The sequence below is a fragment of the Pseudopodoces humilis genome, chromosome 3 (genome assembly GCF_049639895.1).
Source record: "Pseudopodoces humilis isolate 2021_Gansu_Grassland_sample_001 chromosome 3, ASM4963989v1, whole genome shotgun sequence".
Taxonomy (NCBI): Eukaryota; Metazoa; Chordata; class Aves; order Passeriformes; family Paridae; genus Pseudopodoces; species Pseudopodoces humilis.
Genome location: NC_142202.1, coordinates 13726376 through 13742880, shown reverse-complemented (window position 1 = coordinate 13742880; position 16505 = coordinate 13726376). Strand labels below are relative to the sequence as shown.

At 38.0% G+C, this 16505-nt stretch overlaps 1 protein-coding gene across 25 annotated transcripts in view; it reads right to left on the bottom strand.

Annotated features, from left to right (window-relative positions):
- Window positions 1–16505, bottom strand: part of NRXN1 (neurexin 1) — a 675655-nt gene that overhangs the window by 14344 nt on the left and 644806 nt on the right. For 15 of the 25 annotated variants that reach the window (XM_088053912.1, XM_088053923.1, XM_088053919.1 and 12 more), the window contains one exon: window positions 4059–4146. In XM_088053912.1, the coding sequence (XP_087910038.1) occupies window positions 4059–4146 (88 nt within the window). The remainder of the gene's footprint in view (window positions 1–4058; window positions 4147–16505) is intronic. The other 10 variants (XM_088053915.1, XM_088053924.1, XM_088053926.1 and 7 more) reach the window with 1 other exon arrangement.

Genomic DNA, 16505 nt, shown 5'->3' with positions numbered 1-16505 from the left:
TTTTATTATTATTATTATCATCATCCTCAATCTTCATGTTGTTATTGGTATTTAGGGGAAGGTGGAGATACTGTGAAAGCAATACTTGTTGTCTTACCACACAAAACATAATGCAAAAAAAAATATGTTGACTAAGTTTTGCATGCTAATAAATTTGTTATGACTTCATCCAATTATGGCACATTTAGCAGTTTGTATACCACAATGAAATCTGCAATTATAATTTTTGTGACTTTATGTTCCAGACAAGATGATGGGATTGCTGCTCAGCAGCTCCTAATCGGGTTTACATTTTTATGTCTTATATGAAATTTGTGGCAAATTGCATCTTTCCATTTATTATTTAGCAGACAGGTGCACAGAAAGAAAAGCTGGTGGTGGCAGAGTGGGACTTGTTAGCCACTACAAACTGCAACATATTTGTACTAGGAGAAAAAGCCCTATTTTACTCATAAATCTCACTAATTAGTAAAATCTGGATAAGCAGTATTTTCTATGAGATATAGGCGTACCATATTCAAACTGTTTGTTGAATAGGCCCTCATTTGGAGCAGAGAACTTTGGTTGGAAATAGCCATATTATGGGCAATCATCAGGGAAATATTGAGCTATGGCTCTGATACTAAAACTGCAGGGGTTTTGGCCATCCCTTGGTTGAATTCTTGGTAGAAAAGTGTTGACCACACAGCTCTGAGGGCATCATCTCCTGCCATGAGGTGGATTCCTTTGCTGAAGGATCCCAGACTACAGCCTCTGAAGTGAAAACATAAAAGTAAAACTGCCCTAACCATCATATATTCAGCCTCCTAGAATTACTTTTTAGGATACATAAGTCTCACCACTATTAGTGAGGATGTTGAGGAGTAGCTGTGGAGAAGCCAATCTGGCTTGTGAAAAGGGTTAAGGGGGAAAAGCTGGTCTGAACCATGGGGATATTTTAAATGGAGGGATATATCCTTCTGTTTCCTATTCCAACTGAAAAGAAAAACAATCATTAGTCTCTCTCTGCCAAAAATATTATGCCTCTCTCCTTAAATTCTAGCCTACTGTGAGGAGTAGCTCAAATCCACATGGAGACTGCAGTATTATAAAGACTGAGCAATGCCTACCTGACTATTCATGGAGAAAGGTTATTTGTAACACTAAGTGACTAAAACACCTTACAGAGAGGCTGATATGCCAGAGGTTACAACTTCAGTAACCCCTTTGGTTCAGGTAGTTTCAAGTATGATAAAAGGACAAGGCAAATTAACAGCTTTTAAAAGTTGAGAGTGGGAGGATGAGTGACATTTTGATGAGAAGAATGACAGATAAAATGATCCAGACAATTGGGATTATGCAGAACATAATTCCTGTGCCAATGCACAGCTTTAAAGAGAAAAAAAAAAAAAAAACAGTGGCAGTTGGGATCTGACAAATGAAACAGTAAAAACATTCTCAAATAAACAAAAATGAGAAGTGTAGCTGTGTGATGAATGCTAAGCTAAAACAGGAAAGCTGAACACCAGCATGTGAAGCTAATGGCAATTTTTTGCTGAAAGACTAACATTCACATCCCTCTCCTGAACCATAGTTTGGACAGAAACAATAAGCTGTCAGAAAATTTAATTTCACCTCTCCCATTCTTGCAGCCACCAACTAAATGACTCTGCATGGTTCAGGGCGACCAAACACTGCAGCCCCAGAGCTCAAACTACCTCAGAGAAAAATTATTCTGAAATCTCATTGGCTTTCAGTGAGCTGCAAGCCTGAGAAAATACAAATACAGCTTTAATACCAAAGCTGCATTCCCAGATGATTTGGGAAATTATTTAGTGCTATGTAACCAATATATTGCTTTAATATTACCTTATAAACTAAAATAACACGCCCCTAAATGTCAATTTATCTACTGAACAGCACAGCCTGAGTTAAGTAAAGCAAGGAAACAACTGTCATGAGTGAGCTCAGAGCCATATGAGCCACTGCACTGACTCATACTGGACAGGATGGTCTTGCTAAACTCAAGAATTTGTAAATGGGAATGAAGGAACAGGGAAAAAAATATTCCTGCATATCTTGATCATAATGTCGGAGACTTCTGCACGTGAAATATCTCCCTGAGAGGCACAAAACTGTGTGAGGGTACCTGTTGATATTCAGTTTTAAAGACAGTCATTCAATTTCAAGGAATTTTGAACATTACTCTGAAATCCTTTAATTGGAAAGCGAAAGAAAATAACCCTGAAGTATCGTTATCAGATCTGTGAATTGCTTCCTCAAAGAGCTCAGGTGCCATCCTGCAGGTCTGTCAGACACTGAGACAAACCATAAGTGTCTTTGCCTTTACTTCTGTTTAAGTAAATAATCTTGCATGTGGGTATTGAGCTCTGTGACTTAAAATAGGAACCACGCATTTGCATATGAAGAAAAATTTCATTTGTCTTAGGGCTATGTAGACTTTTCTCCTGCCCCAGATTTTGGCATCATGCTAAGGTGGCTCTTAGTTGCTATTTGCATTAATATATTAATCTCAAATTAAATTGGTTCCTACTCGAGCTAAATATGTTACCTCCCAACAAATAGATCTTAATTTTTTTACTATTAAGTGAAGTAGCAAGTACCAAAGATTACCAAATTACCTCAGACAACTAACAGTGGGCATGCTACCAAGCAGCACAGAATTCAAAGGAGTTCTGGGGAAAATTCTAAGGAAAACTGGGACTTATCTATATGAGCTGTTCACTCAGGAAATAAAAAACCTGAACCAAACTAACAAGGAAGCAGGAATAATTCACTGGACTATCTAGGATTATTTTAAAGGATATATACTAGCACAATATTTCAGACTGATAGGAAGTTTTGCAGCCTTTTCACTTCAATGATAAACATTGGGATTTTTAGAGGTGGTTTGTGGTATTTAACCAAACATAATTGAGTATAATTGAACCTTCAGAACAGATTGCCCACAGAGGGTGTGGATGTTCCATCCCCTGAACTGTCCAAGGCCAGGCTGGATGGGGTTTTGAGCAACACAGTGGAAGGTGTTTCTGCCCATGGCAGGAGTTTGGGACTAGATATAATTAAAGGCCTCTTGCAACCCAATCTTTCCATTATTTCACAAAGAAGAATTATTACTAAATCTCCACTATTCAGTGGACTAGGAAAGACATGGCCAAAACACTACCAAGTTTTTGTTTCACATAAAATACTGGAATGTCAAAATATCTTATTTCTGGTTACAGCTAAAACATTCACTCTGAATAGGCTTGGCTTGGAAAAAAAACTATAAAACAATTTGGAATTTGAGACTCCTGTATTCTGTGTCTTCAGGTTTTATCTATCTATAAAAAATTTCATGCCACTAACTGTAATTAAAAATTAATTCCACTCTACCTTCCAGTGCACAAAGGCAGCCTATAAGAAAAATGGAGAGGGACTTTTTACAAGAGCTGTAGTGACAGAGCAAGGGGAAATGGATTCAAACTGAAAGACATTTGGTTTAGATTTGATATTAGGATAAAATTCTTCCCTGTGAGCTTGGTGAGGCTCTGGTTGCCTGGAGAATCTGTGGATGCCTCATCCCTGGAAGTTGTTCAAGGCCAGGTTGAGCAACCTGGTCTAATGAAAAGTGTCCCTGACCACCAGAGATCAGAACTAGATGATCTTTAAGGTCCCTTCCAACCCACTCCATTCTATGATTCTGTGACATAACACAACATTTTTAATATACTTTTACCTTATTAAGGGCAACACTTAGGCACAAACAATATCAACACCTTCTGCTAAATGAAGCTGTACCTTCTTTATCACAACACTGTTACAGGAGCCCTATAATGCCCTCCCTAGTCCATCCTCAGGTCCTCAGCCAAGCCATAACTTGGCTCAGATCGTGGCATGACTCCCATCTGATGTCTTGGAGCAGACTCTTCCTCTCTGCTGACACCACCACATGTAGAAACAGCCCAATTCAACCTCTCCTTGCAATGCACAAGAGGACTGTCCTGCTAGCTGGGACTCTGGGGGACTGGAGCATGCAAATATGAAAGAAAAGAAAGTAATAAAAAAAGTTGACTAACCTAACCCACCTGAGCTCGGCTCACAGGGATCGATGTCCTCGTCATCGCTAGGACATTCAGCCGAGGCCACCAGGATGTCATCTGTAGCCTGAAAAGAAAATAAGAGTCAAATAGATGTACTTGAATTGACTGAACATGTTGTAAGATTCTCACCAGCATGTCTTCTTTTTCTTTTTTTTTTCATTTATGCAAGGCCCAAAGCATTCCAGACTTTAAGTGTAATGGTGCAGTGACACTCTCCAACTCTGTATTAATGGGACTTTGCTTTTCAATTTGCACTTGTCAGGATTTAGAACTGTGTTAGATATCCAGTGTGGGCGCTTACACATTTTAATATTTTTTTTGTAATAAGGACAGAAAGTAGAAGGACAGAATATGTATATTGAGGCTGCTGGTCTTCCCTTTTTATCTTCAATATCTCTACTATGATATTACTGAGAACACTGAGGGCACTGAAAAACAAGTCAAAATAATGAACTGCCTGCAGTGCAGCTGTTAAAACTATTATAAATGTAGTGATGTTTTCTCCATTAACTGCACTTGCTTTCTCAGATGTAGAGACAAAAAATAAAAAAGGAAAAGAAGCAAACATGTCTCTCACTGAGCTGAAAACTATTTAATGAAAAGAAAGTCAAGGAGAGAAAACAATAAATGCATATACGCTAGAAATTATTATAGTATTTTCGCAAATCAGTGAAAACATCTTATTTTCTTAAATAAGCGTAAGTATTGTATGAGTGCTATATTTAGGTCCCAGGGCTGAAATGCATTAGAACAATTTTTTGTATAAAGAAATCATATAAATCAAGGCAAGGGAGAAAAAAACAGGGGATGTATGGTATAACACACCATAAAAGTTCAAAAAAGAACCGGGGATTTCCTATCTACTGCTTCTTACTTCTTACTGCAAGAATGAGGAGGTACTCAATGAAATACTGAGGCAATCAATCAGTCAACATGAAGAAATTTATATCTTTTCAAGTCACCTCTGAGAACAGTCATTTAGAAATGTAATAAGAACATCTACATAATAGCAGGGAAATATAAACTGTCATGCACCTGGTCATTTCTCAAGAATTTACTAAAGAGGTTAGGAAGACGCTTTTTGTATGGGCAAGGCATTTCCTAATTGTCCATTTCAAACTTCTGTTCACCCCACTGAAGGAAATACATGGAGAGAATAAAATACTACATCATATTCAAACAGGAGGCTAAGGACACAGCAGGCAAAAAGCCATTCTTAGATTCCTGTATGATAAATATGCCAACAACCCGTTTCATTGAATGCAAAACTTTCTTCCTTTATCTCTCTGTGGGTATAGAGGAGGGACATGAAATGTATGAAAGTTTTCCTTCATCAGTTTAAATCTGAAGATGTAAAAATTTTATGTCTGTGCAGCAGGGCCAAAGGCTAACCAATGTTGTTTATCATTATTATTCTAACCAGAGTTTTAAAGCAAAGCATATTACAGTAATAGGCTTTACTTTGTCATGCTTCAAGAATATTAATGAATATAAGCTTTCAGCACTCCTCTGAAGTAGGAAAGTGATACAGGAATGCATTAGTTAATATGTGAGGCATAACAAAGAAAAGATAATAATAATAATAATAATAATAAATATTATAATAAATATAATAATATAATAAAAGACTGAGGCATAACAGAATGAAGTAACTTGCTGAAGGTAATCAAAAAGTCTATAGACAACAGCTATGTTTGGATGCCATAATCACAAAAATTATCTTTCCTTATAGCTGATAAAATTTGTAGCTAGAGGAGACAACTGTAAACCTGAAATACTGCCAAAATTACTTGTTATATTTTTAAAAAATTTGAAAAACACACAAAAAATGATTTCTAGTTGTCCTTTCTTTCGACCATGTAAAAAACTAAAGTTGGAACAAAAGCCAGCTGCAAACATCTTCTTGAATTTCCAATGTCCATTTATTTTCCCCAGATGACAACCATTTAAGCTTGAAAATCAGTATCTTAGTCTCTTTGAGGAAAATTAGCTTTTCTATTTTTTAAATATAAAAAAAAATAACCAAGTAACCAACAAAGCCTGCCTATAAGAAAATATCTCTGTACTGTAAACCCTAAAACCATTAAGTATAAAAACATAATAATAAGTACATAAAGTGTCATGTATCTCCCAAAGAGAATACAGTGAAGCCACAGTATGAAATTTTTCCTTCTACCCACAACACTGGATAAGACAATACTTTTATTTAGCCAGAATTCTGAGTGTTTATCAACGGATCACTGAGGAACTCAACACAAGCACCATCAGAGAGGATCACATGCATACCCAATAGTCACAGCAAGAAATGGTCTCAGACCTACTGGTCTAACTGAAATTTTGGTAAGAGGTGCTTTGGCACATGCACAGATGAGTCACCCTCGTAACTTGAGTGACCCAAGAAGAAATGATCAGAGAGATTTATGGGGTTATTGCAGTGTCTCTGATTACTCTTGATATAAGACAGCATGGTAAGACTTTAGGTAACTCTACTTTTTTTTACAGTTTGCAGCACATTCAAAATTCTGGTAATTCAAAATCACCAGAAAAATAATGCACTTTAAGTGTCTTAATGTCTGAGAGATACTTTGCTCAGCTACTTATAAGAGAGTGTCAAAACTGTCTTTATGAAGTGACACTAATTCCAGTCTATAGAAAGAGTATTCATACTTCTACAAGAAGAAAGGGTTGTTCTTGAATGATAAAAATGCATGCATATTATGGGTACAGAAATGAATAATACCTTAAATAAATGCGAATATATAATGTCGAGAAAGACCTCATTAATGTCTCAGCATATTAAAGGAAGTAATGTGTGTTTCAAAGTCAATACTTGGTATAAAACTAATTTTCTTGCAAGCAATAAATCAAGTATCAAGCCGAATAAGAAGCAAAGTGATAAGATGATGTGAAAAGTGTTTTTCTTCAGAAAAATCTGTGAGGAAGAATTTGACTTCAAGTATCAATTAAAAGATGTGTCATAACCTGCCCCCATTCTCCCCTTTCCCCAAACCCAAATACCCCTTTGCTGCTACTCAGACATATTTTTATGAGAAAAAAGGACAAAGGAGCTGTGAAAGGCAGGTGAGGTGGCAGTGACCAAACTACAAATGAAAGCTATTGGTCTGCCTGACAGAATTCAAAATGGGATTCAGAATTAGCTAAAACACTAGAGAATATATAAAAGAATACATAAATTTAATACTGTGGGCCAGTTACTTTCTGGAGCTATTTCTCCAGAAGAGCTCTGACTGATGGGAATTTACCTGAAGAAAGAGCAGAATTGGTGTCAGACAGCCATGGGATGAAGATCAATAATGTGAGATAGAGTAATGTGTTTTACTTACTTGACATTATCTTTTCCTCATGCTTTTTAATTTGGATGGCAAGATTTAAAACAAATCAGTTCTCCTAAGTGAATTGCCATTGTTGCTAGCACTATGGCTAATTTACAGGACACTGCTTCAAGCATTCTCATTAATCAAGGATTTAAAAGTCAGTGGAAAATCCCTTATTTACAGTGAGGGCCTAATAGGATAACATCCAACTGGTATCATCATCATACACGATCGGATTAGAATATCTCTTGGGTGAGTTGTTCAAATTCATTTAAGAGGTGATACTCCAGTTGTAAGAGATTAAAAAAAAACATTAAAATAGCAAGCATACAGTGTAAAAGGGCAGACAGAATTTCTTTTAATTGCTTCTTCTTTTCTTTGTGTATTTTCAGAGATTTTTTCAGATTCTATTTGCAGCTATGACTATGATTTAAAAATGCAGTCCACTGTAAAATATGGATTCTTAAAAGTTGGATATTTGTACCCATATCAAAAAATTACAATTAACATGGCAGTAAAAAAATGGAGCCAAAAAAGTCCCACATTTAGTAAAACTAGAAGTTATTGCAGAATGTTGGTTCTGACAGCTATTTAGGGGTGTGGCCCCCGCAGGAATAGGTCTTGCTTACACCAGCTATGTCTGCTTGCAAAAATAAAGAAATTGGGATTTGTCTCTCAGCCAAGAGACAGTTTAAAATATCACCAATCTGCCACCTTGCCTGAGGAAGGAAATGGTGACTATTTCAAGAAAGCTCCTGGCCAGATGAAAAAATGACGCTGTAGTCATGGCTTAAATACACTGACAGTCTGTAGCTATGGATAAATATCAAGCTGCCTCAAAGGTTACTATCACTGGTTCAAAACTCGTACCAGAAAATATGACTGTGCCCTTCTAATAGTGCTCCTTGAATTATGAGTCATTAAAAGAAGTAATTGCAAATGAATAAACAATACAGGAAAGTAATTTTTTATTATTCATTTTTTTTCATGTCTGAGATTAAATACACACCAACTTATTCCGTTTTTATGTATGAAGTCTACTATACCTGAGGGTACAACAGAAATATGACCTAAAAATTAAATCACCAATCTGAGCTGTGCATTCATTAACGTATAATGGATCCTGCGTATTTTCTGCTGTAGTACTGCACCAGCTCTCCTTTAAATCATAGCACCCTACAGCTACTCTGAATATAGTTTATTCCTTTCTTGTTCAATAATATACTTTATCCAATGAGAACTGCAAGCAAATCCAAATTACACAATAGCTAAAAACTAGCAGTCTTAAATTATTATATGAATTATAACCAGCACAACCCCTTATGACTACTCGTTAAATTATTTTAGATGAGAACTTCAACTGCGTAATTCAGAATTACTCTTATTTATTTGTACAGCTCTGGTGCTAAATGATACCAGAGACCAGTGCTGTTGTGCCTGGTGCTAAAGGCAGATGGAAGGTAAAGGTTCTGCTCTGAGGAGCTCTGAGCTTGATTTTGGACAACAAATGAGTGGGAGAGGGAGCAGAGGATGAGAAGGGTCAGGTGAGGATGCTACTGAGAGGCACTGGTGGTTACACAGGCTCTGATCTAGCACATTTCCCAAAATTATCCACCCATAGAGCAGGAAGGAAGGTCAGAAAGAAAGCAGGCACAGGAAAGCCAGGCAGGAGCCTGTGACTGGCCAAAGAGATGCTGGGAACAGATGGTGCCAAGGCTGCAAAGCCTCTCCAAGGAAACTCCATGTGTTTGGAACCGTCTGCTAAGCGTAGAGATGAAGGCAGGCAGGGTGGCACAGAGAGAGGCAGGCAGCACCCATGGTCAAGGCATGGCAGGATGGAGCATGGGTGTGTTGGGAGGGAAGGTAACAAAGGAAGTGAAAAAATACTGGTGAAGTCATGGGAGACAAAGCAGAAAAAGGGGAGGGCCAGGGTACAAGGGAGTTGATAACAAGAGACATGATTATGTGAAGATTAATGGGTAAGAATACAATGACTGTTAGCAAATGACTGTCTGAAAACATACTTTCAGATGTAGGACAAGGAAATTAAACCTCTAATTCTCCTTTTCTCCTTTTCCGTAATGCTTAATTATCATATCTGCTTGCTTCATTTTTCCTCTTGAAAACAAAGCTTATTCAAATAAAGGCAATTTAGTTCAGAGAGGATCAGCTACAAGTGATTTTTAAACATAAAGGTCTGCTTCAGTTTAGCAGAAGCCTATATAGCTACAGCCAGGGTATAAACAGAGTTTTGGAAACGCAACAGATAAACAATACTGTCTTCTTCACTAACTGTGGCAAACTTTCCTTGAAAAATATGGTTTGTGCAACATCTACATAAAGGAGCTTAGAGCAGTTCTTTGTTCTTTTGTACTGGACACATTAATTTCTGAGGCAGAGAGGGACTTTCCCAAAAACTAATCCTTTACATATATTCTTTTTCCCCCCATTTTTCCCTTTAAATGGAGGGAAAAAAAGTAACCTAAATCAATGGCAGTGTTGGCAGAAACCAACAGGGTATGAAAAATCACATAAGACTTCATTTCATTTTTCAGGATGGGATTAACTGCACAATTTTCTAGCCAAGACTGCATAATTTGAATTTAATTCTCAGTGTATGAAGCAGATCTTTGTGACTGGTTATTGAGACAGTTGTGGAAAGAAACTGAAATATGTCACATCAATCAGGTGTACTCCTCATCTGGTGTTAATAACCTCCCACTGCATGAGGCAGTTTGCTGGGAAAGAGGCAATAGTGATGTAACAGTAATATCAGCCCTAGATGATTTGCTGTTTAAACAACTGCCTCAAACGTTGTATTTAGCCTGCTATAGGTCAAACAAGTACATGTGTATCAATTACTGCTCCTCCACCCACATCCAAAAAGTATTTTCTCAGCACTGTGCTACTGAGAAATGTTATTTCTGGACATGGGCATTAAAATGCTAATATTTCAAGCACATGCACAATATTTATTAAATCTTGTGCTAACTGCTGACATGTAATTACCCTGTAATGTGAAAATACAGTAACTGAAAATCGAAACACTTTCTCAAAACTGGCTCTGATCTAATTAATACTACCATGTTATTTCTTGAATTGTCAATGTTTGATGCTGGGAGAAAGCAAAAGCCTTGATTAATAAGTTCCTCTCACAGAAAAAAAAAAAAAGAACAAACAAAAAACCTTGAGGATATAGGAACCAAATACAATAAGGCCTTTCAGTCAGTGAAATGAGTGTTGTAGAAATTAAACTCAGAGGTGCAGGTGAAAAGCTTAAGACAATGCCTCAGATACCCTGCAGGACACCTTCAGCGCCTCACATCCCAGCAGTGATGGGAGCCCACCTGCTCCACGCAGCAAAACAGAGTCACCTCAGTTCTAGCCTCCACCTCTCTACATAAAGACAGTTTATCTTTTCACACAATAACCTTAAAATCCATGGTATTCGTTCCATGCAGAAAAACTTTTATATTGTTTCTCCTGCCACCCTCCTCTACCCAAACATCTAAATTCTTGTGGGAAAAATTGCTACAAACAGAGGGAATATATTTGAGAAATGGATTTATAGTAAAATAATGTCAACAAAACTGTGTGCCTTTAAGCTCTGAATTTGAAGTTAATTGCTTTGGTCAAAGTCTTAGAGTCGCTCATCTCATCTGCAAAGAAGCAGAAGCAGAGCTGAGAAAATCCACATGCTGGCAAAGATACAATATTTTACCTGGACAGATAGCCAGGCATCACTCTGCACTAATCTTTAAAATTAAAGTATTATTAATTAAAAAATAAGAAAATAATACAAACATTTTCCTACCAGATCATGTTCCTTACCTCCTGCAACACATGGATTATGTTACTTTCACAGAAGTAAACCAAAAGCAATTTATCTATTAATTTTATTTTAAAATATCACATTTCTTGTCCCCTTTTGAATTTTTTTAGATTTTTTGCCTGGAAAATTATCCTACTGTTTTTCTTCTGTGTTTCTCTCCCAGCTGGGTAACAAATGAAAATGCACACATCTCCATTAATATATTTTTCACTGGCCACTCTTCCATATTGGAAGGTTTTACAAGAAGATATATAATAGAACACTCACTGTGTAACAGCAGGGGCTACTTTGGGCTTCTCTTCTTGAAACAAGCTGATCCTGAACTAGCTGTGGTTCTTGGACGCAGAGCAAGCAGCAATCACATAGTAACATAGCACCAAGAATGGGAGAAGAAGCTTTATTTTTTGAGGTAATTTGAAATTTGCATCAAATTTACTGATGTTTACCATCAATGTTGGACCACTGCTTCAAAGCAGTGCTGGTTGCAATCAAGAGTGAATTGTCCATCTTCCACACCCTTCACATCAAGGCCAATTCATGTCATAAACCCCTGAGCACAAGGAGTCACATCAGCATCATGAGTATCTTTGCATTGATTAAGACCTAAATTTGTTTTGCAGTGCCAGATGAACAGAACAGGGTTCAATTTTCTTTCCAAAAAACAATATGGCACTGTCTTGCCTCTGACTGATTCGGAACTATAGGTACAGAAAAAAGACAAAACTGCTTCTATCCCTCCTACTGGAAATACTGGGCATGGCTGGCTGGGAATGAGCAAGGCATGAGCTCTCTCCCATGAGTTCACTGTTCCCCTTTTGCTCCATCTTGCCCTCTCCCTCCCTTCAGCAGTGGGGCTGAGGGAAACAGGAGCTCACTACCTGCTCTCAGGACCCTCTCCATGTGCTTGGGAACTGCTGACTGACCCCTCAGCTTGGTGTGACTCAGAGCTTGGTGTGACCCAGAGCCCTCAACTTGGTCTGACCCAGAGCTCAGAGCTTGGTGTGACCCAGAGCCCTCACCTTGGTCTGACCCAGAGCCCTCAACTTGGTTTGACCCAGAGCCCTCAACTTGGTTTGACCCAGAGCCCAGAGCTTGGACTAACCTAGAACCCTCAGCTTGGTCTGACCCAGAGCCCTCAGCTTGGTTTGATCCAGAGCCCAGAGCTTGGTGTGACCCAGAGCCCAGAGCTTGGTGTGACCCAGAGCTTGGTGTGACCCAGAGCCCAGAGCTTGGTGTGACCCACAGCCTGGAGCACTCCACATGAGGATGCAGGCACAACTAGCCCAACACTAGTTTTTCTCTCATTCTGGAGATAAAAAACCCAGATGAAGAGATGTGGCACAAAACTGGACTTTATGCCTTGAAAGCAGCCATTTCCGTGCAACATACCAGTTACCAAAACCATGGGCACCTAATTGCATAATGCCTATTATTAACACTGTGCCATTTGTGAAAGCAGTCATGGCTGCTTGGATAAAGAACGAATGAGTCACCACCTTACTACTTTCTCGTCTAACTTTTAGATTGACAGTGCTGTAACATTTCTGCTTCCAGAAATAATTTTGTTGGTTAATTTTCATTCTGCGATTACAAATAGTTCTGCTGTGGATCATGCTGATCATAAGAAGCTGTTCTACTTTTCAACTTACCTGTTTCATACTTATTTCCCCCAGCAATAGGTTGAAAACAGATAATCTGTGAACTCTTTAAAAATCTCTTGTGCTTTCTTTCCAAGATCCTTTCCAGAACATCCATATTCCTCTCCCATAAACACCATAGTTCATTCCAGAGCAAGAACAACAAAAATGCAGTTTAATTTTTGTTTTGTTTTTACATTTGCACTGAGCCTAAAATATATGGAATAGAATGTGGTTGATGAAATGCAATCCTATTATTTTCTCCTAGGCGAGAAAATTATTTTGCCTCTAAGTACGAGGGAAATGTTTCTGGGCGTTATGCTTTTATTTTCTGGTATCACTTTATTTTTAGCCATCTCTTTTGCTGAAGTAAACATTTTGGTCTCCATTAATTCTGAGCTCACAAAACACAGTGGAGACATTTTCGTATTAAATCAGAGAGAGACTGTGCTTATTAAATGGCAACATTACAACAGTGATAGAAAATCTTTTAATTTATATTCCTGTATTAGCAATCACATGTAAAAAGATTGCCAAATTTTTGGAACATAAATCTTGCTGCATTTGTATTTATCTCTGAAAACTCAGGCATAGCATTATTAAACCTTCAAAATTGACAATTTGAGTTTTTGTCAGGGAAGTGGGGTTGCTTTTAATTGACTATTGAGTTGCTAGCATAGCCTTTTTTGTTGTTGTGAGGTTTTGGTTCTTTTGCAATTTAATCACATGTTTTAAGATCATTCTTAGCAAACCTTAATAAAGTTAGAGAAATTACTGGAATCAACACTGGACACTTTTAAGACTCGGCTGGGCTGGTTGATCCTTGAAGTCCCTTTCAACCTGGCATTCTGTGATTCTGTGATTTATTTAGTTATGAAAATACAGCAAAGTTAGAAAGGTACTAACTATGAACTACACTTCTATCTTTTTATACAATTACAGTACTGCCAGTTTTACTTACTGTGACTATCCCTGACCATTAAATTGCACCACACAGGAACATCTTGGTCTACTGATATCCATGGGAATTTTTTACGGATCTCAAAAGAGGGGAAGGCAAGGAAAGCCCTTCAGAAGAAATACTTCCTGAAACTCACATGGAGTTTCTGTTCTCACTTAGCATGTTTTCAGGGTGGAAAAAACTTTCTTACATTGTTTCTAAACACAGAGCACAAAATATTACTTTTAGAAGAAATGTAGGAAACTGCTTAAACTATTAGACTGCTTTTTAGCCATTTAGGTAAACCAGCCACCTCATCTTGCTCCAGAGACAAGTGAGAGACTGAGACAATAGAGGAAACATGGGATCTTCAGTTTAACACTGACCTACCCATTCCATGTTCTTCAAGTTCATTTGAGCATGTCTTTGCCTCAAGGCAGATTATTTTGAGTCAGGCAGATCAGGCAAGCATCTGTTAGCATCTCTCTGTCAAGCACAGTTTTCCTCTCCCGGAGGAAAATGAGCACCGGTCCCACTGCCAACTCTTTCCTTCCTCAAGTCTTACAGGAAATAATAAAATTTAAACTTTTTGAGGGTCCAAGAGGGCACACTGCTCCACCCCAAATATTAGACCCTTTCTGACATTTTATCCCTCAGTATCACTGGTTTTTGAAGGTTTACCCAAAGCAGGGAAAGAAAAACTGAAGTTGTTTTCCCACAAACCTGTCTTTGAAGCATGGCCTTTTCAAATATAAAGCAATCAGTTCTGCAACTAAAAAAAACTCCCACATTTCCTTATCTTAATGTTTTAATTAAAAAAAAATCAAGCAACAATGGCAGGACCAGGGGAAATAGTGAGGAAATAACCTACTAGTTCTGAAGGTATAAGAAATGTTCGACAGAGGAGTTACATTCTGCAAGTACAACTTGGTAATACTAACAAGAGTTAGTTAGCGACACATGCATGAGAAAAAGACAATGCCTAATTGCCTTTCAATTAAAATAAGTTTCATTAAAGCCACTGTTTCAGAGATACTATTAATTACACCATTTCTGAAAGCGTACATTTGTCGCAGAGGTGTTTGGGTTTGTTAATGATGCTTTTATTTCATAAGAGCAGTCAAAATTCAGGTGAGAAACATGCTCTAGGAAAGCAGCAGGCTTTGCACAGCTGGGAGATGATCCAGGTGATTGCTGTGATAGTATTTACAAACAGATGTTATTTATAACAACATTGCTGACCAGGAACCTCCCTTTTTCATCACATATGTGAAAATCTATGCAGGCTAAAAAAAACTGTGTCTCACACTGGAGGTATTTGGGTTTGGGACCTAAAAATATGGTCTTGCTTTAAAGGATAGGTAGTGATTTTCCAATACCAAGGAGAGGGATTGAGGCCTGGAAGACAATGTCTCCTCTGCTGTCCATACTGCTGCTGATGGCATTTGGGTGGTGTGGAGGAAAAGGCTAGACTTGAGTAGGAAGGAAAGAAAAATCAGGCTCAGAACAATGGTAAAAGTGGGATACTGAGATGAAAAGCCAGGAATATGTTAAAAGTAACTGAGGTAAGATGTTGGGGGATTTGGGAAGAGAAATGAAACACTGTGCTTGCTGTAAGTCTGGGGTGACACAGACCATTACAAAGGGAAGAGAGGATGAGGGGGAAAAGAGCTACAGTAAATCAGCAGAGTGGTAGATGGAGAGCCATGGAGAACTGTGGGCATGGGAAAGTTTGGGATAAGGACAAAGGATGCTGGACCAGTTGTTGGAATTATTACAGATTGGAAAAACTACAGATTTCTAGCCATTGGAATCAGCACCAAGATTTCAGCTTTCCTTCCACTGTCAATCATAATCTGCTAATCATTCTAGCAAAGACTTCAATTTTCTAGCAGATGTCTGGCCCACTGGGATCCATCATTTAAAAGACATAAGTGTAAGGCAGAGATCTGCCAGGTGAATCCACAGGCCCCATCAGTCCATTTCAGGCTGTCAGTTCCATGGTGCATTGTGGAACAGGTTTCTGATGTTTGTTTTGAAAGGAACTCGGAAAACCACGATACAAAACATTTGATTTGGAAAATTTTAAGTGTGAAAGAGAATGAACACCCAACAGTTAGGGGATGCCAGAACTCAAGTCTGATGTGAAGCCTTAATTCACATGGCTTGTGTCTGCACAATCTGATGCCATCTTAAATAAAATGCTAGTACAGATTAATAACAACATATTTGAATGTCAGCTGGTGTAAAGCCACACAGTTCCAGAGAAACAAAATGTTCACACTTCAGTTGTGCATCTGGCCCATATTTCTTGTGATACTGCTTAAAACTGAGAGCCCAAACCCATAGGGAATTATCTTAAACTTGAGTATGCCTGAGGCTACGCACTAATCGTTGTTCTTACTGCAGCATGGCACACTTCTGAGTCATACTGCAAAGATAGTTTTGCCGTGAGGTAATCCAAAAAGAAAAAAAAAAAGTTAAAATTATTAAGTCACTTAAAGTCTGTATTTTTGACCTTCATTATTACATTATGAGCAATAGTTGGGAATATGGCAGAGAATTTAAAAAGGATGCAAAATGAGAAATTAACCATCTATGCACACCCATGTTATTCAGTATGGCACTATATTTTCACAAGGTCTTTCCATTTCCTGGCAGGAACCTATCGGTTATCTG